The sequence below is a fragment of the Alternaria infectoria genome, assembly GCF_024043175.1.
Source record: "Alternaria infectoria strain BMP 0036 chromosome Unknown scaffold_9, whole genome shotgun sequence".
Classification (NCBI taxonomy): Eukaryota; Fungi; Ascomycota; class Dothideomycetes; order Pleosporales; family Pleosporaceae; genus Alternaria; species Alternaria infectoria.
In genome coordinates, this window is record NW_026250698.1 from 1,198,459 (window position 1) to 1,226,080 (window position 27,622).

At 52.6% G+C, this 27,622-nt stretch overlaps 11 protein-coding genes and 1 non-coding gene across 12 annotated transcripts; 7 read left to right on the forward strand and 5 right to left on the reverse strand.

Annotated features, from left to right (window-relative positions):
* Positions 1-543: 543 nt before the first annotated feature.
* J4E92_006342 (uncharacterized protein) lies at positions 544-3,322 on the forward strand (the record flags this gene model as incomplete). Its single annotated transcript, XM_051497712.1, has 3 exons — positions 544-1,471; positions 1,537-2,144; positions 2,192-3,322. The coding sequence occupies 3 exons, from the start codon at positions 544-546 to the stop codon at positions 3,320-3,322; spliced, it is 2,667 nt and encodes an 888-aa protein (XP_051352359.1).
* A 196-nt stretch (positions 3,323-3,518) lies between these two features.
* On the reverse strand, positions 3,519-5,219 carry J4E92_006343 (uncharacterized protein; the record flags this gene model as incomplete). Its single annotated transcript, XM_051497713.1, has 4 exons — positions 3,519-4,574; positions 4,631-4,702; positions 4,758-5,032; positions 5,153-5,219. 4 exons carry the CDS (start codon positions 5,217-5,219, stop codon positions 3,519-3,521), a joined length of 1,470 nt encoding a protein of 489 aa, XP_051352360.1.
* A 1,170-nt stretch (positions 5,220-6,389) lies between these two features.
* On the reverse strand, positions 6,390-8,086 carry J4E92_006344 (uncharacterized protein; the record flags this gene model as incomplete). Its single annotated transcript, XM_051497714.1, has 3 exons — positions 6,390-7,305; positions 7,415-7,513; positions 7,566-8,086. The coding sequence occupies 3 exons, from the start codon at positions 8,084-8,086 to the stop codon at positions 6,390-6,392; spliced, it is 1,536 nt and encodes a 511-aa protein (XP_051352361.1).
* Positions 8,087-8,601: 515 nt separating this feature from the next.
* Positions 8,602-9,558, forward strand: J4E92_006345 (uncharacterized protein; the record flags this gene model as incomplete). Its single annotated transcript, XM_051497715.1, has 1 exon — positions 8,602-9,558. The coding sequence occupies one exon, from the start codon at positions 8,602-8,604 to the stop codon at positions 9,556-9,558; it is 957 nt and encodes a 318-aa protein (XP_051352362.1).
* Positions 9,559-9,742: 184 nt separating this feature from the next.
* J4E92_006346 (uncharacterized protein) lies at positions 9,743-11,135 on the reverse strand (the record flags this gene model as incomplete). Its single annotated transcript, XM_051497716.1, has 3 exons — positions 9,743-10,022; positions 10,076-10,770; positions 10,821-11,135. The coding sequence occupies 3 exons, from the start codon at positions 11,133-11,135 to the stop codon at positions 9,743-9,745; spliced, it is 1,290 nt and encodes a 429-aa protein (XP_051352363.1).
* A 3,956-nt stretch (positions 11,136-15,091) lies between these two features.
* Positions 15,092-17,911, reverse strand: J4E92_006347 (uncharacterized protein; the record flags this gene model as incomplete). The annotated part of the gene is made up of 2 exons (XM_051497717.1): positions 15,092-17,590; positions 17,651-17,911. The coding sequence occupies 2 exons, from the start codon at positions 17,909-17,911 to the stop codon at positions 15,092-15,094; spliced, it is 2,760 nt and encodes a 919-aa protein (XP_051352364.1).
* Positions 17,912-18,143: 232 nt separating this feature from the next.
* On the reverse strand, positions 18,144-18,770 carry J4E92_006348 (uncharacterized protein; the record flags this gene model as incomplete). The annotated part of the gene is made up of 1 exon (XM_051497718.1): positions 18,144-18,770. One exon carries the CDS (start codon positions 18,768-18,770, stop codon positions 18,144-18,146), a length of 627 nt encoding a protein of 208 aa, XP_051352365.1.
* Positions 18,771-19,147: 377 nt separating this feature from the next.
* On the forward strand, positions 19,148-19,274 carry J4E92_006349. Its single transcript has one exon. It is a non-coding gene; the product is annotated as a tRNA-Thr (tRNA).
* Positions 19,275-19,676: 402 nt separating this feature from the next.
* On the forward strand, positions 19,677-20,435 carry J4E92_006350 (uncharacterized protein; the record flags this gene model as incomplete). The annotated part of the gene is made up of 2 exons (XM_051497719.1): positions 19,677-19,977; positions 20,032-20,435. The coding sequence occupies 2 exons, from the start codon at positions 19,677-19,679 to the stop codon at positions 20,433-20,435; spliced, it is 705 nt and encodes a 234-aa protein (XP_051352366.1).
* A 373-nt stretch (positions 20,436-20,808) lies between these two features.
* J4E92_006351 (uncharacterized protein) lies at positions 20,809-22,689 on the forward strand (the record flags this gene model as incomplete). Its single annotated transcript, XM_051497720.1, has 1 exon — positions 20,809-22,689. One exon carries the CDS (start codon positions 20,809-20,811, stop codon positions 22,687-22,689), a length of 1,881 nt encoding a protein of 626 aa, XP_051352367.1.
* Positions 22,690-23,419: 730 nt separating this feature from the next.
* J4E92_006352 (uncharacterized protein) lies at positions 23,420-24,382 on the forward strand (the record flags this gene model as incomplete). The annotated part of the gene is made up of 2 exons (XM_051497721.1): positions 23,420-23,428; positions 23,489-24,382. 2 exons carry the CDS (start codon positions 23,420-23,422, stop codon positions 24,380-24,382), a joined length of 903 nt encoding a protein of 300 aa, XP_051352368.1.
* A 1,210-nt stretch (positions 24,383-25,592) lies between these two features.
* Positions 25,593-26,964, forward strand: J4E92_006353 (uncharacterized protein; the record flags this gene model as incomplete). The annotated part of the gene is made up of 3 exons (XM_051497722.1): positions 25,593-25,970; positions 26,084-26,428; positions 26,902-26,964. The coding sequence occupies 3 exons, from the start codon at positions 25,593-25,595 to the stop codon at positions 26,962-26,964; spliced, it is 786 nt and encodes a 261-aa protein (XP_051352369.1).
* Positions 26,965-27,622: the final 658 nt, after the last annotated feature.

The following is a 27,622-nucleotide window of genomic DNA, read 5'->3' on the forward strand; positions in this document are numbered from 1 at the left end:
CCCGGCCCATCTCGTGGCCTGCACTAGAACACACTCTGCATACAAACTTTGACCAACAACTGGACCGCTTACTCTGCGTTAGGCCTCACGCTCCACATCCCACCCGTTCACTGTCGTCGCTGTCACTGCCTGCGATGCTGCCTTGCGCAGAGAGCGACAGCCTTGTTGTGTGTTGCGGAGCTTGCAGCAGCTGCACAATCGCCATGGGATGACAAGCTTTCATTCGCACGACCATTGGCATGCGCGAGAGATGCTATTGGAGCCAGATGGACGTTATGTTCAGCCGCAGGCAGCCGTAAGCAGCCAATACTGCAGATCTGACGATACGGCCCCCAAACCGACAAGACACATTATAGTCGACGTGCCAGTGCAGACGGACCTTCAACACATGTTCATCTCCTTGCATCTCCCTCTCTGTGCTCGCATTCGCTTTTGAAAGGGTCTCCGCTATCGTCCCTTGATTAAACAATTATAATTGCTTTCCAACAAACCAGTTCAGCCAAAGCGTTACAGATGCCCGGGCCCCGCAGAGAAAAAGCAACCATGATCTCTGAGGGAAGCGAGGACACACAAACCGGCGCACCTCAGGAGGTCATCAACGAATTCTGGGACAATCTCATTACGAAGCGACCCGAGAAGGTTACCAAAATATTTCCACCGAGTTTGTACGCGCATCTACTGCCTACGCAGCGTAAAGAGGGGACCGTCACAGGGAAGAATGCAGCTGAATCGTATGAAGCGGCCGCTACGCAATGTCGCGCTCGCGTTGCCCGCGTCGTCAAAGAATGCCATCGTACAAATGAGAAGTTTACCGATGCCGACTTTGACATTGAAGATCTGTCAGACAAAAATTGCCAATGGGGTTTGATGAGCTGGTTCAAAGAGGAGCCAGCAAAATCAACAAATCCACAAGTCAGCCCTATGCGGCTGGGTAACGCTCTCTCCACGCTGGTTCAAAGTGGGGTAGTCATGTCTGATGGCGCGGTGTTCGATTTCACAGCTACGGCCAAGCTCCTGACCAACAGGCCGAAGAGCAGTAAAGACGGCCCCAATTCTGTGCATCGCGTTGATTGGATCTTCGAAAACCCGCAATTCGAACTCGACGGCTTCTCCAGCTCTGATCTCAGACAAGGCTCGAATGGCGATTGCTGGTTCATTGCTGCTGTGGCGACTATCTGCAGCAATCCTGTTCTAATGAACAAGATCTGTGTTGCTAGAGACGAGGAGTGTGGAGTCTATGGGTTCGTCTTCTACAGAGATGGCGAGTGGATCTGGACAGTCATTGACGACAACCTGTACCTCGAATGCAGCGATTTTGACACCGCTTTTGGGGACCAGTATGACCCAGCGAACACCAAGGAGAAGAAGTACAAGAAGAACAACCAGACTGGATCCGAAGCGCTGTACTTCGCATCTTGCGTTGATGAGAATGAAACATGGCTACCGCTGTTGGAGAAGGCTTACGCCAAAGGTATGCCCGATTTCCGCCAGCCGCGGTCGTTTGGAGTATGTTTGAGATTACTAACGAGCTTGCAGTGCACGGAGACTACGATGCCATTGCCGGCGGCTGCAGCGGCGAAGCGGTGGAAGACCTGACAGGGGGCGTTACAACGAAGATTCTTACCGATCGCGTCCTGAGTAAGAAACGACTATGGGCAGAGTTACTGCAAGCCGGCAAAGAGTTTCTATTCTCAGCCTCCTCGCCTGGCATGGATGGAGATGACTCGGACGCTCGAAGGGGGCTTGCCCTGAGCCACGCTTATTCGATATTGAAGGCAGTTGATGCTGAGGGTGAGGACGGTACCAAATACCAACTTGTGTTGATACGTAACCCTTGGGGCAAACGAGTCCATGCCGGCATGGGCGAGTGGACTGGACCCTGGTCCGACGGGTCTCGGGAATGGACGGCATACTGGATGGACAAGTTAGGCCACAAATTTGGAGATGACGGCCTGTTCTGGATGTCGTATGAAGATCTGCTCAAGAGGTTCGATCTTCTTGACCGCACGCGGCTCTTCCACGAGGAATGGACTGTAGTGCAGCGTTGGACGAGCGTACCGGTCGCATGGGTTACTGGCTATGTGAACACAAAGTTCTCGGTGGAAATCAAGAAATCTGGGCCGACCGTCTTTGTCCTATGTCAGGTAAGTCGCAAGGCATTATTCGTCGTCAACATACTGACTCTTCATAGCTGGATGAGCGCTACTTTAAGGGTCTAGAAGGCAAATATGACTTCGACTTGCACTTCATATTGCAAGAGCAGGGTTCTGCAGCAGGCGACTACATCATACGCGCTCGAGGTGCTTGGTTTGGCAACCGTAGTATCTCCGCCGAAGTTGACCTTGAAGCCGGAGTATACGAAGTCTTGCCAAAGATCGAAGCGTCAAGAAACAAAGAGGCTCCAGATGTTCCGGAGGTCGTCACCAAGCTGGCAGAACGTAACCCGCAAAAGCTCAGGCAGATTGGTCTCAACTACGATATTGCAAATGCCAAAGGCATCTTCGAACTATCTGAGGAAGAGCAGAAGAAGAAGGAACAGAGAAAGAAAGAGGCGAAAGAGAAGAAGATGAAGAAGAAAGAGGCAAAAGAGAAAGAGAAGGCTGAATTCGAAGCGTGGAGAAAGGAAAAGGCGGAGTTTGAAACGTGGCAGAAGGAAAAGAAAGCCGAGTATGAGGCCTGGAAGAAAGAGAAGAACGACCACGAGATAAAAGAGACTCCTGAAAAGGCGGGCAAGTCGGAGGCAGTACCACTAGACAACGGTTCGCAGCCGGAGCAAACCACTGCGACGGATGCGCCTGAGGATGCTAGCCACGGTACCGAGCAACTCACCTCATCCGACACAGACGACAAGCCAAACGCCCCGGCCAACCTCACAATCCAACTAAAGGACTCCTCAGACAAGACAGAGCCCGCTACAAAACCCGCACTCGAACCACACGACCCCAGCAATAACAGCGGCGGAGACCACACACCCACCTCCGAAACCTTCCCCAACGAACCCTACTTCAGTCCATCCCAATCCCCGCGACCTTACAGCCCCAACCAACAATTCCCGCCCCCACAACGCTTCCACTCCCAACCACCGCCAGACTTCCGCAGATATCCTCATCCCCGTGGGAACCATGTTTACGGCGGAGCTCCACCCCCACAAGACGTTCCTCAGGCGCAACAGCCCAAGCCGTGGAATGCGGTCTGTGTGTTGGGTCTGAGGGTGTATAGTCAGGATCCTGAGGTGAGTATCAAGTTGGTGAAGCCAAAGGATGATGAGGAATGTGCGATTTTGGATGTTGATGGGGAGACGGCGGCGGGGGCGACGATGTGATTGCGCGCCGCGTAAGACGCCAGTGTGCGTGTGCGATTACGACAAAGCGCGACTATCTCAGCAAGGCGTTTCAACCATTTTGCATAAGTTAATGATGCCGTTATTCATGTCTTCATTGCTATTGATATGCAGCTCGCAGGTTCACCATGCTATGTATCACCCCCACCAAACCGTACTTTCATCGTCGACTGGTACCCTACTCAGCCAACTTAGCACCATTCAAGATAACCGCAGCCCTAATAGTTGCGCCATTTCCAACATCAAAGGTGTCGTGCACAGCCATACCCTCCGCACCCATCACATCCTGGAAGCCCACCTGCGCACTTCCAAACTCGACGTCCTTGTTCAGCAACGCGATCTTGAAAGCACCAGGGTTCGCAAGCATAGCTGCAGTGAGCGGAATGCGGAACGCCTGATCGAACGCAGGGTTGAAGATGTCAGTGCCGGGAGTGTAGGTCTTGACTGCGGTCTGGAACGTCTTGTCGCCCCAGGTAACCTTGACGCTGGGGTTGAGCTCGTCGCGGTTGCCCTGGAGGCCACCGGCGCTGGCAATGAGGACGGTGGCTAGACCGCAGACCTGGCCTTCAGCCTGGCCTTGAGCGTTGGCCGAAGAAAGGACCTGTGCGTCATTGACGAAGTTGAAGAATTTGGCGTGGATCAGGAGACGCGCTTGAGTAGCATCGCCCTTGTGCGAGAGCTCCAAATCTTGCGAACCACCCTTGAGAAGAATCTCCTTGACGCTGGTGGAGCCAATACCGATGTCGTCATCACCCGCCAAGTCATCGTCCTGGATGTCTACAGTGATGTCCTGCTCGAAGTCTGAGACCAAGAAGTCGTGAGTCTCGTTCCACTCTGGCTCGTGGTTGTTATCCACGACGCTCGTCTTCCACTCTTCTTCCGCGCCTACTTTGACCTTGACGTAGCAATCTGGTACGTCTTCGAGCTTGACCTTGGAAAGAAGCTTCCTCATGGTACTCTTCTTCTCGCCCTTCTTGGGAGCACTAATCCCAGTTGCGCGGGCGACTGTGATACGGATGATACCGTGGTGGGGCTGGTGGCACTTGAAGTAATCGACGTCGTTCATCATCTTGACGAGGAAGCGGTTGGGGAGCACGGCCATGCTATCGATGATGCCGAGGATGGTCTTGCGGACGGTGCTGTCGATAACAGAGAAGTCGGCAATGTTGGCGGCGTCGGTGAAGTCGAGCTTGAGGCTTGGGGTGTTGAGGAAGGCGACTTGTGCTGCGCCGATCTGGGGATCGCTTTAGTATAGGAACTGAGAGTATCCGTGACATTGTGAGGACTTACCAGTGGGATGATGTTTACTAGAGGGCATAGCAGTACGCTGATTCGGCCCTTCATGTGGACCTTCTCAACACCCTGTATACCATGTTAGCTCAGCCGACTAACTTCTTTCAATGCATTCAAAACTTACCACTTTAGGGACCATGCTACCATCAAGCTCAAAGTCACAAACACCCTCCCAGGTCATGTCCATGTCGAGCTTGATGCCGTCGTTCTTGGTCTTGTGGACATCGACATTGGAGAAGCCGATGGGGATGTGACCAAAATCGATCTTGACAAACTTCAGGTTTTTCAGAGGGCCAGGTAGTGTGGAGGCGAGAATAGGTTCGACGGTGTCTTTGATGATGTTGGAACCTGCGACGCAGATGTTCGGCCAGAGATTCTTGACAATGTCGTTGAGGAAGCCTGGTACATGCGAGTTAGCATGTTTCGTACCCAAAGTCGGTATGAACGAGTGAGCGCGCGTCCATCGCGGCATTGATCACATCGACATTCGGCGGACGAAGGCTTGGAAGTGGCATTTACCAGCTGGTTCAGCACCACCAGAGGCTGTCAACGCTTCCACGAGAGATGCGGGCGCCTGGTTAGCCATGATGTGCAATGAGGAATGACCGTCTCTGTATTCGGTTTGCTAGCTGTTATCGAGCTGGTAGGTCTAGTAGCTCGCAGCGGGCAGTGCGTGTTCAAGGGTTAGGGAGTTCGTAAAGTAGAGAGTTTGGTTGAAGGGACTGTCAACCAGTTTTGAAGCTCGTCAATTGGAACGCTACACCACGTGTCGTTCCTGTTTGTTGCTACCTGATCTTGGAAGCTCCAGGTTGACGTCACTTCTCAAACACGCTATGCGGCAAGTGCAAAGGTTGAACCCCGCAGTGGCAGTGAAAGCCACACGTCGAAGCCACAGACACGTGTCACGCTTCGCGCTCGCGCACCAGCCACTGTCAACTTCATGCATACCTTAGGTCAGCAATTGCCGTTACTTGACTCTGTGAGTATGTCTAGCCATTTCCGGTCCTTTGATTGTTTGCATCTCAAATGCGTGTGTAGGGTTGTTCGCATGTCCCAATACGCCACGACTACGCCACACTTTGCTTTTCATCCTCCATGCATGCTCCCCCAGCTGTCACATCGCAATCGGCGATCGTCGCATCACGCACCTAGTCCCGCAGATACATCGATGGCGCAGTCGCTAATCGCCCAGAAGCAACCGTGAACCCCCTGTGAATATCTCATATCGGCTACACCGAGCCGTCTTTTGGTGGCTGCCCATGTGTGAACGACGTGCATGAGAAGCCGAGTTGCTTTTACGGGCCGCTGTCAGATCAGAGATGACAAGGGTCCAGGGTCTTCGGTTTCATAGAACCGTGCCCTATTACGAGAACGCCTGCTATACCGGGTGGCTTGAGCTATATATGGAGGTCAGCATGGGGTGCTGTAGCCGAACTTTCTCAAATCTCGTCACGGTTACTGAACATCTCTTGCGTATATCCATGTCTGCAGGCTTATACCTGAGACTGCATTTGGATCTTCTACCGAGCTCGATACGCAAGATGAGAGATAAGCGAAGGAAGGCGGGGAGACGGTTCTTGGGCCGCGAACGTGGTGCGATCGATCTCTTGCATGGAAATGAATGTAGCGGCGCAGGAGATTTCGACAATATATCATATTGTGGGATTCATGCGGAATAACTGGAACAGCAAGCTCTTGGTCTTACACGACGCTCTCGCTACGCCGCAATCCTACAAGAAGCCTGGGTCTTGTTCTTTCACAACGGCGGCAGCGGGTTGCCATTCGGCGTCAGTCCATCACACGCACTCTCTAGTTCGCTTGCCGCGATGCTTTGCGTAACCTCTCCATCATAACCAAGTAACACTCCCTCGCCACTGGACTTGTAGGCTTCCCATCCCAGTTTGGGTAGCCCGTTGACTGGATCCTCCGCGAAAGCAAGGTAGTAGTCTTGCGCTTGCTCGCTTACCTCCCTTTCGAAATCGGTACCGTTGCCTCTCGCAATACCGTAAGTACCGAAGTATAGCGGAAGATCAGACGAGTGAAATGCACCCTGCCAGAATCGAGGCGCGATGTTACTGAAGTTGCCAGCGTACAGATAGCGGAAGGTAGTCGTGTTGGCTGCCATGCGATCGTAGGTCGTCTTCACAATTGGGCAGAGGAAGTTTGAAGCAGTTGCAGCATCGGCCTCAGCCTGAGGTGGCCCGTATGTCGCGTTGTATGCGGGGAAGGCGCTACCCTCGTTATCTGTTGTTCCAATGATCGCCGGTTTGAGTGTAAAATTCCCAGCCTGAGCGCGTTCCGTGTAGTTGGAGAAAACCGTGACATTGTCGACGACTGGGACGAATCTCACACCCGGCGAAGTGCCATTGTCAGAGTATTCCTTCAAGAAGCTCTCAATGTCACTCGATTCGATCTTGCGCAGGCAGTCGATTTCGGCATCGGCATCGGTCTCGTCACATCCGAAGTGTTGAGCGACGAAGGTGAAGTTCGTTTGCTGGGTATCAGCGCTCTCGATCGACAGGAAAGACGATCCAGAGTTCATGATCAGGCCCGAGACAATAGGGTCTTCGGGATAAGCGAAGTTGTAGTAATCGACAGAGATGGCGCCTGCAGACTGGCCCCAGAGCGTGATACGATCTGGATCACCACCGAAGTTGGCTATGTTGTCGCGACTGCAAGATGAGTAAGTTTCTGGTCCATGACTTAAAGAAGCTATAGATCCGAGAAGAAGAAATGGGTATAATAAACTGGTCCATGACAAGTTCACGTATGCACACTTACATCCACTCTAGAGCGAGACGCTGATCTAGGAAGGCCAGATTCTGTTCGTCATCGGCAAGGGCTTTGGCATTGGGAAAGCCAAAGATGTTCAAACGGTAGCTGTGGTGTTGGTAAGACATGTGTTGGGTCATATAAATTGAGCGAGACTTACTTGATCCCAACGACAATGTGCTTTCCTGTTCGTTCCACCCATCTGGCTGGGACCTGGTAGGGCACCGTCGGTCCGCCCGTCACGAAACCTCCACCATGAATCCAGACCAGGACGGGTAACGGCTCCGACTCGTCTTTATCGGTCTCACAGGTAGACAAAGGAGCCCAGATGTTAAGATTTAGACATTCCTCTGATTGGTAGTCGCGTGGCGAGATGATGAACTCTGGCGCGTCCGTCAACCAGACATTAGGTGCATCGCCTTCGAACTGGGGGCAAGAAGGCCCTAGGTTGGTTGCTTTGAGCGGCTCGTTCGCTCTGCACTTTGGAGCCGGTGGCAACCAGCGTCGGGCTCCCACAGGCTGTTCGGCAAAGGGTATACCCAAGTACTGTGCTACGTTTGGTGTGATGTCATCTGTAAAGCCTTCAACCGGTCCAGAAGATGTGTCGACATGCAGAGAGCTGACAGCAGTCACTAGTTGAAGTTGACTGAGTCCGAGGAGGAGTGCTGCAGCGAGCGCCATGGTTGATGGATGAGAAGACTGCGGAGGTGGGGATTGGCGTTACCCCATCATGGTTATTTGTACCTTTCCCAGTACCCCAGATTATCACGGATCAACGTCGTCACTAGTCATGTCATAGCTGCATGCACCCCATCGGGGTCTTCAACCGACGAAATTACGAGCAGGTTTTTCACTAGGCTCTTGGATGCTGACATCGCGGTGTATTAACCTGGAATGGATGAACTATAAGACGTACGACACCGAGAGATATTTGCGCTCAGTAAGAATGTATGGAAACGCGCATGCATGGCGTAATGGTTGAGAATCCTTCGTTATGAAGAGGCAGTAGGTACAAACTCGGCCGACAATGATCCGGGGCAGGCGCCGTCCCCACACTTCCCCACTTTGTACATCGGTATCGTCACCGAACCGTCGACAATGTTAAGTACGGCATCATCCAGCAGTGGTAAGAGACCTGAATCCAAGCCTTACTCGAAATCCTACTCCAAATTCGCATTCGTCGTTCAGAGATTAAAATGAAAGTCTTAATCACTGGGGCCGGCGGCTTTGTCGGCCAAATTCTGGCAAAGAAACTCATCGAGACAAACACCGCAGATGCACTCATTTTAGCCGACGTTAACCCGCCTCCCAATCCAACATCGTCGCAGAACGTGCAATGCACGTCGGCAGATCTCACCTCGCTTTCCGCATGCGAAGACCTCATCGCCCAATCACCGGATGCCGTATATATTCTACATGGCATCATGTCGAGTGGTAGCGAAGCGAACCTTGAGCTTGGTCTCAAAGTCAACTTCGAATCTGTACGCCAGCTACTGGATACAATCAGGATCAAGCGACCAGGAATCAAAGTAGTCTTCACGTCTTCCTGCGCAGTTTTCGGACGAAAAGCAGTAGAAAACGTAGCCACAGAGACGGACATTGTGCCTATGCCGGAGTCGAGCTATGGCACACAGAAACTCATGATCGAGTTCCTTCTCAACGACTATTCGCGGCGCGGGCTTATTGACGGACGAGTCGTGCGCCTGCCAACTGTCTTCGTAAGAGCAGGCGCACCAACTGCTGCGGCTTCGTCCTTCGTCTCTGGCATTGTACGCGAGCCGATCCATGGAAAAGAGTCAGAGCTACCAGTCGACCCCAGCATTGGCATATGGCTTACTTCACCGCGCGCGCTGGCGACAAACCTCGTGCATGCCATTAAAGTTCCGGCGGAAAAGTTTGGGCACTTCCGCCAAGTGCTGTTACCCGGTTACACAGCTACGAGCGGAGAAATCTTGGACGCTTTGGAAAAGGTCGCTGGAAAGGAGACGAGAGCTTTGGTGAAAGAGAAGAGAGATGAAACTACGCAGAGGATCGTATTGAGCTGGCCGGCGAAGTACGATACGGCGAGAGCGAGAGATCTAGGGTTTAGTGAAGACGTTGGGCTCGAACAGACCATTCGTGACTTCATTGGCGGCGAAAAGCAAAAGTCATGAACCATAATATTCCTCAACACCTTTGCTTTAGCAAGGGGCAACACACAATTGAAAGCATCGCAAGGAGAGGTCAGAGGTTGTGAAGTCGTGTCATTATGTTCATTTCGTTATACTACTGTCAGGACGTCTTTACACCTGACATCTTACTAACTATATACATTATTCCTTTCCTTTTCTACCTGTTCTAACCGTAGACGGGCGACTTGGTGTAGCCGGGGAACTGCTTGAGCAAGTTCTTGTCGAGCGTCATCAACTCTGGGCAGCCAAGAGGTCCGATCAGGCTTCCGATGGCACTGGTGAGGGCGTTGAGGGGTCCGAGAAGAATGTCGGCCTTGCCTTGGGCTGATGCCTGGTAGACGAAGCAGCCAAGGTTGTTGCCCTCGAGGAGAGAAGCGCCGTTGAAGACACCGCCAGTCAAGTCGGCAACATCAACACCGACGAAAGAGTTGGGAGTACCAGTGTTTCTGAAAGTGTGTCAGTATGTGCTCTAAAAAATATAGGAGGAAGATAAACATACCCGCCAATGTCAAGGAACTTGGGGTGGAGAAGAGCAGCGTTGACAGCATCCGCAAGGAAGTAGGTGGTCTCGTAAGGGTACTCAAGAGCACGACGGTACCAGTTCTCTGGGATCTTCTCTCCGCCCTGAACAGCCCTGTAGTTGCCGTTGTTTCCCTCAATACCGAACCATGACTTGAGGACGTCGTATGGAAGGATACCAGTGGGATCTTGAGCAGTGTGGTTGGCCATGAAGCGGAAGATGAAGGTGTACGCAGCAGGTTGCACCAACACACCGGAGAATGGTCCGTTGAAGAAGTAGGGGTTGGTCTGCTTCTGCACATCGAAGCGGTGGCTTCGGAACTCAGTCAAGCTGTCCAAGGTGACGACACCACCGGGCGAGTAGTCAATTAACTCTTGGAACTGGCTAGCGACAGTCTTGTAGTTGTTGCCAGCCTGGTAAAGGTCGGGCCTTGTTGGTGAAGCATCGGCTTCGTACTTGTTGTGGGAGCCGCTCAACCCATTGCCCAGGGTACCTGTGACGCCTGCTTGCGCGATGGATGGCGTGCCACCCATCGACCAGCTAAGAAGGTCACCGTCGAGGGCACCACCAAGAACTGAGAGGAAGGTCGACAGGACGGGGCCCATGCCTACCACCTTTTGGGTGGCTTCGATGTATTGTGCAACAGTGGCGTATCCATTGTGGGGTAGGTAGTTCTTTAACGTGTTAGTATCGTCAGCTAAGTAGGACACAGTGGAGGACTTACGTGGTTGGCGAAAGCGTTAAGACCAGGGCAAGGTCCTCGGAGGTCATCCGCTCCTGGAGCAACGTACTCGTGGCCGCTGCCCTTGGAGATGTTGATGTACTGGGCCTTTGCGTCGAATTTAGGTACTGGCTCAAAGATGGCTGTTGCAGCACCTGCACCACCTTGACGGCCTTGCAGCTTCACCAGTCTCGCGGCCTCCTCGGCGCGCTTCAGGAGCTCGGGATCATGACCAGCAGCGTCCAAGATGGCAGTTGGCCAAGCGCTGGCAAGGGGCGCCGCGGCGATCAAAGCTAATTGAAGAGAAGAGAAGTGCATGTTTGTGATTGATGAGAAGACTTGATGCTGGCAATACAACATAGACCAGATGGGTCGGGCATGCTATATACCAATCTGCAGGTACGTACCCAACATCGCCATCACGTTTGCTGTCACCCATAGTCTGCATGACGCGCATCGGCGACGTGAGCATGGCCGCGGTTGACCTGGTCGTTCAACAAAGACCCCGCTGTCGATCTCTTGGTCGATAGTACACAACGGGCGTCGGCCATCTCCAGGGACGCTTTGGGCTGCACGGGAGCATGTGGAGATGACAACCACCCGCCTGTGATTCGTGAACTGCTCTCGATCGGAACCTTAGGCGCCAGACTATTACCTATGGATCCGGGGTAGTGCCCGAGGAAGAAAGGTCAGATGGGGAGAAAGTGGGATTGTGGCCAATATCAAGCAACCGCCACCCGCGCCGAACAGGAGGCACCTGCGAGAGTTATGATACTAGCCGTCCCCAAAGGTCTAAGACCTGGCTGAAGTTGGTATGCACGATGCGGTAGTTGGCGGTACTTACCAGGGGTACCCTCCGGATGTTAGCGCGCCCGAACCGACAGGATCAAAGCCCGTACCCAATTATGGAGAACGGTCAGCTTCCCGTATACCAAAGCATCGTGAGATCTGCACAACGCTACTTCCGATGCAACTTAGACACCCCTGAAGGAAATTTATCAAAAGACGGGCAGTAAAATATTTGGAAAGTTGCCTCGGTCAAAGCGCCTTGGGCCAATGACGGCGACGTTGATGGTAAACTCTCTGCTCTCCTAGGCTGCCAAGATCATACGTCACAGACGCACTTGATCGATGTTGCAGTGTGCCAACTGTATACTAGTTTTCTTGGGTTGCGAATGGAGGCGCTGCTGGGGACGCATGTGGCTGTGAAGTGTAGCACTTTGCACAAAAACCGAGGAGATGCCCAGGTGTGGAGGCACGCGATGTTACCGGCAGAGATCGGCATGGAGTCCTTCATCCACTGCTCCCATCTCCGCTACCAAGATTTGTTTGCGCAGGGCATTTTCCCCATACTTTTCTTTTTCGATCTCAAGATCTAGACACACTAGTACCTGTCGTTCACCCTGGCGCTACATACCTAGGTAGATCTTTCGCATTCGTTAGGTCTACCGCAGCCGATATTTTCCGTCAGGAGTGTCATCACGCCAACATTGCCGGTACTCGTGGGTTAACTGGGACGCACTATGGAATCAGAAGGTAGTAGTTGTCTCACCGTAGCGTGCGCTTTGATCGTGCACAAGCGCATGGCCAATCACATCCTCAAGCTCAGTTCCTCATGATCGACCATCTGAATAGAGCACCATGCTGCCGGTAGACACCAATGCTGAGCAGGTTCAAGGTACTAGAGTATCCACTTGAAAGGCCTGCAAAGTTGTGCCTAGGCCTTTCACGATGGATGCAGAATTTACGATTAGGTTTGGCGGAAGCGTCAAAGCTGTCCTGACAGCAGTGCGACAGTTCGAGATCTTAGGAGCACTTTACATTAATGCTAATGTCGTTTTTTTGTCATACGTAATATGGCATTCTCCGCAACCAATGTATGTAACGAGGCTCAAGTTTGCACATGCGGCACTCTCCAGTGACATCAACCATTTAGGAGGAAATTTTACACGGGGAAACAAAGACGGACGCATGTTCTTCGGATAGCGAAGCTGTTATGTATAGATGAGATGTTTATGCCAGCACAATCTATGTACAACTCTTTGCTTCCGTGTATGCTCTCTTGAAGCTCACCAAGGCCGTTACTGCACTCATCAACGAGCTTGACGGACTTTGCTACACCGTTGATAAGGCTATGACTAAGTACACGTTCCGAACTGCGGCTGGCAACCCCACGACAGTCTACAGTAGTCAAGTTCATCATTGCCACACCACCCATAGCTTGAACAGCATCTCCCGAAAGTACTACCCGTACAGGTCTGACCATTCCCATCTGCTCCACACCGTCCGCCAGTACTGACATTAGTCGGAACAGGCGCCGCAGAAGAGGTCCGGCTAGTCGTTGGTATCGGTGCTGGTGTGGAAGTAGTAGTCGGCGTGGGCGACGGTGGAGTTGAAGAGCTGCTGGGGGCAGGGGCCGGCGCAGAGGAGGAAGAACCTGGCGGCGGTGCCACGCCACCGCAAGTCCCAAAGCCAAGACGACAACCAGTGCCGCAGAAGTCTATGGAATTACCACAATAGTAGTACTCCGAGCAGCAGCTTCCGAAGGCGGAGCCGGCACACGTGGTCGCGTTTCCGCATTGCCCATTCGTCGATGGGATAAGCGTGCCAGAGGGGAGTGGTGGGAGTGCAGATGAGCTCGAGGGGGCAGGGACTGAGCTTGTGGGTGGCAGAGGGGTGGGAGTCGGTGTGGGCGTAGGTGTTGTGGTAGGCTCTGGTGCTGCATCACCGCATCTTCCGAAGTCAGGCTGACATCCGACTATGACTCCGCAGTGCTAAAGAGACCCCCGTAAGCTTGCGTGAACTCGAGATGTTGGGACAGCGCATACCTCGAACTCAGTCCCACAGTAGCCATAGCTTGAGCAGCATTGGTTACCACCGCATCTCTGGTTACTGAAATCAGCACCACAGCGTCCCGTCGCTTGTCGAGGGAACAAGTAGTGAAGAGAGCGAGAGTACAGATTTGGTGTCGTAGTGTTGCGTTTCTCGATATGTTGCGCAACGGTATCTTCGATGCCTTCTGATACGTGGAGAGGTCCTTGTGGATGCACAACGAGAGTGGTTTTAATTGACGGGTCAGCTAGAGCTGAAACTCCGGAGAGGCTCAAAGCTCCTGCCAGGCTGATCAGTCTCCAATGCATGGTAGACTTTCTGCAAAGGTCGATGAGATACCAGGTAAACCAGACATTTCCAGTGAGCAAACCCAGGTATTAATCACACTTCCACATGGCCTCCCGGAAGCTAGGGAGATGCTGCCAGGCGATAATGAAAAACATGTCCACTCAATATAGCAGATGGATTTACTGAGTACTTGGCCCGCGTGCATGTGAGGCTCCTTCGAATCTGAGAAAATGCAACAGACCAATGAACGACAGTACCAAACTCGTCTTCTAAATTGAAACTGTAAGCTTTGATGGTTGTACAAGTGTTTGCAGATATCCACGTTATTGCTAATATGGAGGCCAACCGATGGGTATCTTTGTGGGGCCTGTTGCGATTGCGCATGTGTGGGAGACCATCCGAGAATATCATTTCTGGAGGAATTGAGAAGTTGTGGGGGATATTGAGGTTAATGTGTGCATTCCAATTGCTCTCTGGCGTCATGGCCCGGTACGCGGATCCAGCTGTCATTGCGTCGTCCAATATAGTCGTACTCGTAGCCGCAAAGAAGCACGGTGGATGCTCCATGCAACCAAGCGAGTGGTGTTGTGGGGCATCTGAAGCATTTCCCGGCACATGCCCACGTGTGTCTCGTAGAATTGAGAACGTGTTGAAAAAGGCTAAATGCAAGATGCCGACAATACCGAAATTTGATAGTATCGATGACATGGTAATGCCGGAACGTCATAATTAAAGGTTTTCTGACATCTGGAGAGTAAGTTCGATGCAAGGTACCATCCATGATGGGGTTGCGTTACCGGGTAAGTTGGCCTGTTCCGAAAGCATGTATTAGCCGCTGTCATCCGCGTCGCGCGAGGCTGTCCGCTGACCAGCTTTAATGAGGCGCAATGCCTTGGGCGTCCATGGGGCATGCACCGCACAGAAAAAACCCCATCGTTCGATCTCAGTCGTAAATCTGATATTTGGTATGAGGACAATAGAAGGGCTGCAGAGCGGGGTATCGCGACGCGCCCATGACGCGTTGACCTGCAAGGGAGGAAGCAGCCACCCAGTCACCCGAGGATCCACCGTCCAAGTCACAACACCACCAAAAGATACGCCTAGGTCTTTTTGTAAACATGCTGGGTATTGAAAAACAAAGATGGCTAAATTTACTACGCTCTGAGTCCCTCCATGAGAGCACCTTCCTCTCTCTTCCCCACAGCCTGAAAGACAGCACCCTCACCACCAATATCCAATCCCTTCTCCGCCCTCTCATACGCCTCATCACTCCTATCCAACAGAATCTCCAACTCCTCCTTCCCCAACACCTTCCCACTTTCCGTAGCCTCGACATCAAACTTTTCTCCATCGCTTCTCCTGAGAAGCTTCTGTAATACCTCAACCTCTTGCTCCTTCTCATTACCCCGAGTCCCGCCCCGGTCATTCCGCACACCACCCTTTCTAATGACAAGCTTTTCAAGCCGACGCTTTGCTTCTGCAGATTCAAGCAATTTCTGCTCGACTGTGTTGCGCGTTGCGAAGCGGTAGACGATGACGTTGCGGGTTTGACCGATGCGATGCGCGCGGTCCATGGCTTGGAGGTCTTGTTGAGGGTTCCAGTCGCTGTCGAAGAGGATGACTGTATCCGCTGCTGCGAGGTTGATGCCTTGGCCGCCGGCGCGGGTGGAAAGGATGAAAATGTCCGCAGCCTCCTTTGTGGTAGATGGCTTGTTGAAGGCGAGGATCTGGTCTTGACGGTCTGTTTGTGCGACAGATCCATCGATACGGGCGTAGTTCCAGGAGCGTAGGTCGAGGTAATGGCCTAGGAGGTCCAGGGTGGTGGTGAACTGAGAAAAGATCAGGACCTTGTGGCCGCGACGTATCAGCTCGGGGAGAAGTGCATCGAGGAGGAGCATCTTGCCAGAAGTTGACACGATAGTCTCATCGGGTTCTGTCTCCGATGCGAAGGTTTCGGCTCCGTCAGTGTCTGCTCGTATGAAAGGGTTGAAGAAGTTGTATGGCGAGTTACAGCACAGTCGGAGCTGCATGATGGGGTTACCGAGCTTCTTCTGCATGAGCTGACGCTTTGCGATCTCAAAAGTCGCGGCTCGCGTTCTCTCCTCTTCAGCATCAGAGCTCAGGTCTTGTTCTTCTTCCTCGGATTCTTCCTTGCCTAGACCATCGAAGTACTCGTCATCGCTCACTTCTTCATAGTTCTTCTTGGGCCGGCCTCGGCTTCTCGTTGAGGCGACAGATGCGGGCGTACCTGCTCGAGACGTCTTCGCGCTCTTGCTTGGTGTCTCCCTGCTACTCAAGGCTTTACGTTTGAGACTACCGTTATTACTGCGGATACTCAATGGCGTTCCTGCTCGACTGCTTAGACCAATGCTCAATCGTTCAACAGCCTTTTCTTCGAGATAGGATCGACTAGTGCCATCAAGAATCGCCTGGTACAGCTCGCGTTGCATTGAAGTCAACGGGGCGTACAACACATACTCGCGTTTCTTGGGCATCAAGCTCTCGACATCTGTCTTGACTCGTCGCAGCAAGAATGGCTTCAGAACAGCATGCAGTGACTTGACCAGATACTGCTGTCGCTCTTCCGATAACAGTTGTTCGAAGCTCGATTTGTCTTTCAGCCCAGAGAAGTCAAACCAGCTCTCAAATGTGGACAACTTATCGAATACCGTGGGCAGAAGGAAATGCAGCAGTGACCACAGCTCCACAAGATTGTTCTGCAATGGCGTACCGGTGATGAGGAGACGGTTTGCGGACTGGAACTGTTGCAATTCGCGAATAAGCCGGCAGTCAAGATTCTTGATGCGATGTCCTTCGTCGATGATGATGAACTGCCAGCCAAAACTCGTGAGGTACTTGCGATCGTTCATGCAGATCTCGTAGCTGGTGACCATGATGGGGAAGTCGGCGGTACCGGGGTTCCGTAGCCTAGTCTTGCGCAGCCTTTCGCGCTCCTTCTTATCACCATGGTATAGCATAACCGGCATGCTGGGTGTCCATTTCTCAAATTCTGCAACCCAATTACTTGTGGTGCTGAGCGGCGCGGCGATCAGGAATGGCCCGTACGACTTGTTCTCCCATAGATGTGCGAGCATAGCGATTGTCTGGATGGTCTTGCCCAGACCCATCTCGTCTGCCAGAATGCCATTGATGCCGTTGTTGTAGAGTGACACCATCCACTCAAGGCCCTCAAGTTGGTATGATCTCATAGTACCTCCGGTGACCAGCTTCGGCTGCCGCGCAGACTTGAGGTCTGTCATGCCAATGTCCCCTGTCTTGACATTGTCTTTGTCATCCTCTGCTGCTTCTTTCAAGGCCTCTCCAACGTCCTGATTGCCCGCCTTCTTTTCTAAATCAGCCTTGCTGAAGTAGCTCGCTATGTCCGAAGTCTGCTTCTTGGGTTTACCACGGCCCTTGGTGTCTGTCTTCTTTGGTCTGCCCGCGCGTTTCTTTGGTGTCGCGTCCTCTTCTTCCTGCTTCGCCGTTGTCGCGCCGTTGGCCGTGGATCCGCGCGTAGCTCGTCGCTGCGATGCTGCTGCTGTTGTATCGGCAATCCTTTCGCGCTTCGAAGTCTGTCCGTTCGTCTTCTCGTCTTGCTCGTGCTCCTGTTCTTCTTGCTGCTGCATCTGCGCAAGCATGACCGATGCATACAGCTGCTATACGTTAGTAATCATTCGGAGCAATATAACACACTGTCTCAGAGATGAACTGACCTTGCTCTTGTTCATCAAGAACTCCAATTGCTGGAACTTCTTGTCGAGTACTTCCCTGCCGCTCTTGATGTCTTCTTGCCTCTCCTTCTCTAGTTTTGCTTCGCGTTTCGCGTCATCTTTTTCGCGTTGCGTTCTCATGCGCTTCTCCTCCCGCTGCATCGACTGCGGTACACTCTCTGAATCCATGTCGGCTGGTGGTGGCGATGAAGCGGGTGTAGAGTGCGATCCAGACATGGCGCTGGTAACAGGGGAAACGGTCATGTCGCGTGCGATGAGAAGTATTGCTTAAGAACAGGATCAATGGGAACGATGGTATTGTATCTAGCGCCAGGGGTATGTGGTGATGACCGCATGCAGTGGAACGCGGTCGCGATGAAGGGGACGCGCTAAGTGGAAAATCGATGACGATGTTCTCGACGCGCGATCACGCCTGAACTTTAATTACTTTTGTCCACCCGTCCCGCGACGCGACTACAGTCCAGTCAACGCGACATTAGAGCTTCAAGCGATAGAATACTGCGTCCTCTGGGTTCTCATAATAGCTGTCAATCTCTTTAAACCCGTACCTCTCATACAACTTTCTTGCAGGTTTCATGCTGCGAAGTGTATCGAGCAGCATCTCTTCATAACCCAGTTTCTTCGCATGCGAGAGCGCAATTTCCATCAATGGCTTGCTGAGACGCATTCCCCGCGTTTCTGGCGCGAGAAACAAGCGCTTGAGCTCGCATGTCTTGGTGGGTGGTGATGTCGATTTTGCTAGTAGTGCTGCAGATTCAGCCGTGGTGGGCGTAGCGAAGAAGGGTCGGATGGCTATGCATCCTATGGCTCGCTCGTTCTCTCTTGTGGTGCTGAAGCCGGCGGTACTTTCGTGACTTTCCCCCTCCTCTGCCGAGGAGACCAGTAGCCAAACAGCCCCTCCCTTTTCAGTTGCGTATTTAGCAGGTAGTTCCGCCAACTCGTGGTCGAAATTTTGAAAGTCGAGGCTGATGGGCAATGACTCCGCGTACGCCCTGAACAGCCGCCCTACCACCTGCTTGTCGGCGGGGAATTCGGCGTCGCGGATATGTATGTTTGGAAGCTCAGGCATGCCGATGTGTGTCCTCTTGTACTGCGGAGGCATAAAGTGGTTTTCGAAGGTGCAGTGAAGATTTCAGATGCAGTTGGTGTACCAAGCTTAATTGCAACACGTTTCTGTTTGCTTCAAATACTAATCTGCCTTCGCGACGTTGCTCTTGAAGGGCGCAGTTCTAGCCTTACTAGCCTATGCGTATTCTCCACTCTCGGAGTTCGGAGTGGGACACATGTTCTCGAGGGTTCGCTAATGGTGGAGCATCGTGAGCGCCCTAACCTCACCAGCGCCCCAGCCATTTTCGATTGCATTCTTAACTAGATTATATTTTATTTAATTCCTCAAATCGCCATCAAATCACGTGTTACGGTCTTATGGTGAGCCCACATCACCACACCATTCAGCGTCAACACCATCTAACAATCACCAGGTCTAGTGGTATGATTCTCGCTTAGTAAGTCGCACTGAACACAATTCGCTCCCTTTCCATTCTAACAATTCCTAGGGGTAAACCCAAGCACAGCTTGCGAGAGGCCCCGCGTTCGAGTCGCGGTAAGACCCATCACTTCTTTTTTTGCGTTCGCGATGGACTCATGGTCTTGAACCACACGTTTCTTTTTGCATGCATAGCGTATAGAGAATACAGCATTGTTGCGCACATCATAAGCGAAAACTTGACCTCACCTTGGATTAGATTGATTGTTACCACGCTCTCTGCCACCAATGACTTTGAGGACCGTTGCTTCGGGTTCTACTAATAAACTCTATCCTGGGACCTGCGTAGCTGAGCACTTCGCGACTTCTCCGACAAGACACTCTCCTTCCTCTTACGTCTTAAAGGCAACCCGTACTATTCGCAACTTCGTGAGGCAGTGCTTCGTGGCTTTGTCTATATGAGAAGACGCCTTCCATCTGCTGCTCGCGCTTTCCCCACTATACCTGAGTACCCCTCACACAATGACCATCCGCCCGGCAACACCGGCCGATGAGCCCGCCATGGCATCTCTCCTGGCCAAAGCATTCTTTGATGAATCGCTTTTTGGCCAGACCCTGCATCCTCACCGTAACCAGTACCCAGACGATGTCAAGATATTCTGGTCCGAGTACCTGCGGGAGCACTGGAAGACACCCAGCGAGAGACTTCTTGTTGCAACCACAACGGTAGAGGGAGAAGAAAAGATTGCTGGCGCAGCTATCTGGAATAGACAAGGTGATGACGAGGGGAAGCGTAAGGTGGAGAACGAGTGGGTTGATGTCGGTAAGTATTTCAGCTATCCTGGATTAATTGGTACCTATGCTAACATCCATACAGGACCGGATGCTTTCCAGCCTCTTCCCTCAACGACAAATCGGGCTCTTGACCCCACCAAGCGCAACATCTTGGAGGAAACTATGCCCTACTTCAAGCACCACTGGGATGGCGACCGCAGGAACAACTGGTATCTCGACATCCTCGGCGTTCATCCAGACTATGCTGGCAAATCGCTCGGGCGAGAATTGGTCAGCTGGGGGCTGGACCGCGCAAGAGAAGAAGACGTCCATGCAAGTGTCGTGGCTAGTAAAGGGAACGAGCGCTTCTACCTACGCTGTGGATATGATGAGATAATCGGGAACTGCACAGAAGGAGAGGGCAACCCGCTCAAGAATGCCGGAGTTGAAGGTGGAGATATTCTCTTCATGTTTCCGAAGCAGAAGCAGGAATCTGCTGCCTCGTAAGGGCGAATCTGCCCAAGCATCAACCGACACTCGTATCTCGCACAACCTGTTCCGACGCGTCCGTCGTCAAGATGGTAGCCGATGCGTCACGACGCGTCGCGGTGCTACCAAGCCGATTCTCGGTCCGACAGGTTCCTACATTACTCGCTAGCGAGGCTTCCAACCTTTCTAACCAATCAGCGAGATGACAAGTTGAGCCGAGTAATCTCCCGGTGCTTTTGCGGGGGAGCTTTTGCGCGCTTTCTTACTATCGTCGTCATTTGCGGGTAATCGGGGGACGGAGCAAGAATGGATCTGACTGTAGAAATAAGAATGGCATCGCAGGTTGGCATCGTGCGGAAGTACCTCTGTCATCTCTCAATTTCTTACAACCATGAGGCGCTCATCTCCTGTCTTGGTGTCTCTTGCAGCACTAACAGCAAGCCATATCATTCCTCGTCAAGAATCCATTGATTACAATGCTGCTCCACCGAATCTCTCCACTCTAGCTAATGCGTCGCTCTTCGACACATGGCGACCAAAGGCCCACGTTCTCCCAGCGTTTGGACAGATCGGAGACCCGTGTATGCACTACACCGACCCTGAAACCGGCCTCTTCCACGTGGGATACCTGCATCTGGGTGCATCAGGCGCGACTACAGACGACTTGGTTACATACAACGACCTGAACCCCAACTCCGAGCCGTTCATCCGCGCTGGCGGCATAAACGACCCCGTTGCTGTCTTCGATGGCAGCGTGATTGAGAGGGGAGTCAACGGTACACCAACATTGCTGTACACCAGTGTCAGCTTCCTGCCAATCCAATGGACGATCCGGTATACCAAAGGAAGCGAGACACAATCACTCGCCTTTGCTACGGACGGTGGACGCAACTTTACAAAATCAGAGTTTGGTCCTGTCATCCCTGACCCCCCGTTTGCTGTCAACGTCACCGGTTTCCGCGATCCATTCGTGTTCCAGAACTCGCAGGTTGATGGCTTGTTGGGCAAGCGGGACGGAACGTGGTATACCGTTATCTCGGGCGGAGTACATGGCAAGGGTCCTAGCCTCTTCCTGTATGCCCAATACGATGATGAAGATAGAGATTTGTTCCAAACCTGGGAGTACTTGGGCGAGTGGTGGCATGAAGCAGCCAATTCGACCTGGACCGATGAGGGCTGGGCTGGACGCTGGGGCTACAACTTTGAAGTCGCCAACTACTTTGCTTTGGACGAGCAGGGTGCTAACCCAAAAGGCGAGATCTTTGTTACGATAGGTGCGGAATGGAGCTACGAGCCTATTGTACCTCAAGTCTCGGACAACAGGGAGATGCTCTGGGTTGCCGGAAAGCAAGAGCTTGTTGACGGTAAACTGACTTTCGAACCCACGATGGCTGGACGACTCGATGCCGGACGGTCCGCATACGCTGCTGCTGGTAAAGTCCTTCCTGCGGACTCACAAGCTAGCAAAGCTAGCGGCTCTCCGGATCGCTTCATCACATACCTCTGGCTAACAGGCGACTTCTACGGCACCTTAACCGATGAGTTCCCCACTCCCCAGCAAAACTGGACAGGATCCCTACTCCTTCCACGTGAACTCAGCGTCGGCCACCTAAACGTCATCGACAATGAGCTCTCCCGCGAGCAAGGTGCATGGAGAGTAGATTGCGAAAACGACAACGGCACAGTCACGCTCGCAACCCTCCACCAGAAGATCGCCCGGGAACCTTACGCCGCATTCCAAGAAAATGCCACGAACATCATAACCCAATCCGGCGGATCCATGACAAACGCAACGAAATTCAGCGAAAGCCCAAAGTCAAAGCATTGGATGATGACCGCCTCCGTCACCTTCCCCTCTCGCTCTGACGACGTACGTGCGGGCTTCACCATCCTCTCCGGAGCCCAAGAATCCACAAACATCTACTACCAATTCAGCAACGAAAGCATGATCATCGACCGTTCGAACTCTTCTGCCGCGGCACAGACTACAAACGGTATCCCCACGGACAATGAATCGGGTAAGTTCCGTTTGTTTGATGTTGCGGGCGGACATGGAAATGAGACCATGGTTGAGACGCTGGATTTGACGATTGTGGTTGACGGTGGTGTTGTTGAGGTACATGCGAATGATAGATTTGCGGTTAGTACTTGGGTGAGGAGTTGGTATGGGGATAGCACGGATGTTAGTTTCTTTGTGGAGGGTGGGGAGGTGAGGTTTGGTGATGTGACGGTTTATGAGGGGTTGGTTGATGCGTGGCCGCAGAGGAACTAGAGTAGTACGAACTGGTTTGAAGATGAAGACTTCGGTTCGACATGTGTATAGTAAGAGTTTTTGTATCGGTATATTGGAGCATCCGATTTTCAAATCTGGTTATCACGGGATTGTCGGTTATTGATTTCGAAATACGTCCGAACTGCTCTCGAATGCGTTAATAAATAGCCGACTCTAGTCACTTATCAAAAAGAAGTTTGAAAGGCTTCAGGGGATAGTTAGCTCAAGAACAGCCTCGCTCATGTATTGGGTTTCGGTGCTGGGGGAAACCGTGGGTAGCGGGGAAGATTACGTCAGCGACTTCGAGGATATCCCTCCTTTTGGCTAGCACTGCCGCGGTTGCACGAGAAGGCGCGGTGGCGCGCTCTCACCACGAGCGAAACACAGTCGGCCAGACGCAGCTCGCAATGAAATGTGTTTCTCATAGTCCCAAATCACCTACCTCTCCCATTCCGAATTCGCTCAGACACGTATAAGACATCGCGTATCTGGTTTCGTCCGAGTTCCTTTTCTGCTAAGCGCGTTGCTGCCTGCGCCTGCCTCAACGCGCGATATAAGCTCACAGTACCCTGGCACCTTTCACGCCCAACTGTGTCAGAAGCAATTCTCGTGACGCGCAATCGTCAGAACCTTCTCGTCGCCCTCCATCCACCGACACATCCGCATCCCCATTATCGAAAACCACAACGCAACCCCACCAACGAATCTCGACCCGTCCTACACGATGACCATGGCGACAGTTCGCGAAGAAAGAACCCTGTCCGACACTCCAAATGGACTCTTGCGCAGCCAACACGAGTACTCGTACCGACTCCCGACAGCCCCGCGTATCGTGGTTCCCCCGCCTACCCTCACCACCGATATGCCCGGCCTCTCCCTCGGTGGCGCATCTGGAGGGGATGCTGACATGAGCTTCTTGAATGAGCTGGACCTCGAGGACATCATACAGAAGAACACACTGCTGGAATGGGCCTATGAGCGGCGGAGAGAGGCGCAAATGATCTTGCCCTGGGTCTATCTCGGGCCCATGGTGGCAGCCAGGGACAAGGACTTCCTAGAGCGCGAGGGCATCACCATGGTGCTGGCTATCCGTGCGCAGGCTAAGAGCATGATGGGCGCGACGAATGCGGCTTCCCAGGTCTGCATGGAGGTGGGCAGCATCGAGGCGCCCAGCTTCTACAGCCTCACACCACAGTTCCCGGAAGCAGCGAGGCTCATCAATTCACATGTCGCACGAGTACGACAACATAGCTTGGAGACGACAGGACAAGCCACTCTCGGCAAAGTCCTGGTCTTTTGTGAATCGGGGAATGAGAAGTCGGCTGCAGTCGTTGCAGCCTACCTGATGCAGACGCTCCACGACATTGACTACATCAAGGCTATGCAGGTCTGCCAAGCGCAGCGCTTCTGCGTCAACTTCGACGACGTCTTGAAGAACATCCTGCGCGCTTACTGGGACATCATCGGTGCACGACGCTCTATCGCCACTTCGAACGCTCAAGCGACCCAGCAAAATGGTCTCGGCCACGGTTTCGCCGGATCGTTCTCGCTTCCTGTCCCGTCACTCAAGCACAAGCGTAGCGTCCAAGACATGCAGGACCACGATGAAGACACGGACATGGACAGTGGTATGGACGAGTCGGACGCGCTACGATTTGCAGGGCGTGATGTCACTCCCTTCCAGGATCGCTAGGTGTAGGCTCCTGGCTTCGGCGATTCTATTGATTTGTTTGTTAGGCGTTCCAGTAGCATTATACCCTGCATATCTCAAGGCGTTATATGGCGATGCGTCTGCATCTGAAAGGTTGGTTACGTGTGAGTTAATTCTGGAGCTCTGATGAGATGAGTGGATACGTGGGTTGGTTGCTCCTTCCATTCAGGCTGCCCGTAGTATCTGGTAGCGACACCAACGGGTCCAAATTTTCATCATACACGGCCCTTGCGCCTTCACACCACTTTGCGCTCTGCAACTCATGCCTGTCCTCCTACTTCAGACTGTGTACAGTCACTTCCAAGGTCGTCAATTATGCGTCTGCATCGTGACACCCCGAACAGGTAGCTACCTAGGTAGGTATGGCACCTTCCCTTGGCTCGCCAGTTGAACCAGTGTTAATCATCGGGCAAACAGGTTCATCTGCGACAACCATGGACGCACCAGCAGAGACGAATGTCTTCCATGGTGAAGCATCTCGCTCCGATATCATTTCCCAAAGAAATCATTGACTATTACTGCTCTTCTCCACTCGCAGGTCGAGATGTTAGCGAATCATTACAGCGCCTAGTGGCTGCCTTATCTTTAAGAGTCACTGTGTTCGCACGTGGCTGTGGCTCTTGCAATATTGTTTGACCCTGGCAGTACCGCCCCCATGATGGCCGCTGACTTTCACTTTGTATTGACAGGGCTGCTATTGCACGCTAGACGCGTAGCAGTCACGATGCGGTGTCATAAAGGCCCAAACATGGTGGATGCGGTGAACTCTACGGTCACCACTTACCAATATCCCTCATCTTCTTCGTTCACAACGGGCTAGAACGCATCGATACCCAATCATCGCTCACATCATTCTAAAGTTCACGATATGCCTTATAGCCTCCGAGATCTAGCCAAATTGAAAAAGCCTGCACGCTACAGGTCCACCGCTGACGAAGAGTCCACTGCCCCAGAACCAGCTTCTAGCGACCAAGGTACAGACCTGAGCGACCAAGATGAGGAAACCCACTCCCAAGGACCTTCGCGCACAAATACGCCGGCCCCGAACCCAGACTCACTTAGATCTTCGTCTTTCACTAACGACGACGTTTATCTCACACCACACCCATTTTCGCCGCTCTTCATGTCCAACGCACCCCACCCCGCGCCAACAAGCGCAAGCAATCCACCAAACTCCCAAGAGAGTCGCAAAATGGCAAACATCAAGTACGTAAAGAAACGCTCTGGCGACGAACAGCAGCCCCAAGCAGCGCCAGTAGTACGCGACTTCGCCATGCGCCCTAGCAGGACCTCTCAGCGCGCAGCAGCTTCTGAACCCGAACCTGAGCCCACACATGTCCCTCAGAAGCCAGCGGCGTTCCCTTCGCTACCAGCCAACACTCCACCACCGCCGTTTGACCCGAAATTCTCGGGTCATGGTATGAGAGAGCTGATGGCGGCTATCGAGACCGGCGACAAGACGCGCATGGAACACATCAAAGACCACTTCAAGATTGAATACGAGGCGGGTAAAGATCCCTGGTATGTGGCCTTGAGGCGTCGCTGGGACCCTAAGATGGTCGATTCCAAGGTACGTGAAAACTGAACACCCTGGAGCCGACGTTGGCCTTAGACCGCCTACTTTGCATGTTTCCATCTTGATGTAGGCTCTGCAATTATTCATGAGGCTAACATACAATGGAGGTCACATTCGAATCTCTATGGACATCACTACGCCAGACCATCATCGAGCAGATAAAGGACGACTTCATTCCCGGCACCTATATCAGTCGCTTCTACCCCGTATGCTGCATCCTGAGCCTCTCCAAGGCGAAGCTGGATACGATTATGGCAGAGAACGCCGCAGTATGGGAGACCGAGGCTGAGATCCCACAATACTTCAAAGACTACAGAAAACGATACTCCAATGCCATCATCGATCCGGATGAGCCTCCCCCCACCGAAGTAGTGAGGGCGATCAGGTTCTTGAGACAGCAGAGGCTTCCTGTTAGTTTGTTGGGCGAGTGGCAGGCACTGCCGGGACCTGAAGTATTTCACCATCCTCACATGTTTCACCTTCCCACTGTACAACGTAGTAACGATCGGTAGGCGTTTCATCAGCCTTCAGATAATGAAGTAGCAGAATCAATGGATGAAGTTAACCCGGTTTTCCGTTCTCAAAAGCGTAAAAGTAAACAACCAAACCACCTTTCGTGGAGACAGACCCGCAAGCTGTTAAAACGTGCTGAAGGACGGGAGGTTCGACAAGCCGCAGAAAGGCAAGAAGCATCTAAAAAGCGGCGGCAAGAGCGATGCCAAAAGTGTGACAAGGAAGGCCATACATTGTTGGAACTCGACGAGAGAGGAGTATATAAAGTAAGTAACCCGTGCCCCCAGCCTTGTCGAGCGCACGAAATAACTGAGCTGACCCTATCAAAAGTGTCCCGCGCGCCGACAAGAAGTCCTGCAACACCAGACAGAAGTCGACACCCTCCGCGCACAAGGCAACGCTGAATATGCAGCGCTCGATCAACGTGAGCAAGAAGACCACACAATCAAAAGCCACACTTCCTAACCTACCTTAGCCCCCGGTCCCATGGACGCCGCCCCACTCCTCGAATACTTTCACAAATTGAAAGCCAACCCAAACTCAAATCCATGCCTCGCCCGGCAAGCAAACCCAGCCGCACACAATCCATACATGTCTACAGACCCCAGAGACCCATTCTATCTACTAGATTGCTTCGGACAACTTCTGACTCCTCCACCGAGTCCCTTTACCAAAGCGGGTTCAGCGAAAAGCAGTTTCTCAGGCAGTCTCTCAGACATGGGGGAGCGCTATAGCACACCGTCCCCACTGCTACAAGAATTGTCCGCGTACACACTGCCAGATCCGCCCGTTTGGCCGAATACGGATCACTTAGCTGGTGTACGTATGCCTGTGCAAGAACAACAACAACAACAACAACAAACCTCGCAGCAATCTGGACCGGCGCGACACGTACCGGCGCAACACGTACCGGCGCAACACGTACCGGCGCAACAAATTTCGGCACAGAATCTACCGGCACAGCATCCACAAGCACAACCCATACTAGCACCCCACATACCCAAGAAACGCGGCCCATATAAGACAAAAGACAAGTCACTCAAAGCGACTCGTGTCTCGCCAGAGAACAGAGTGGTGGGTAGAGGTGGTATGGTCAGTTTGGGTCACTCGAAAGAAGTGACGGATATGCTTAG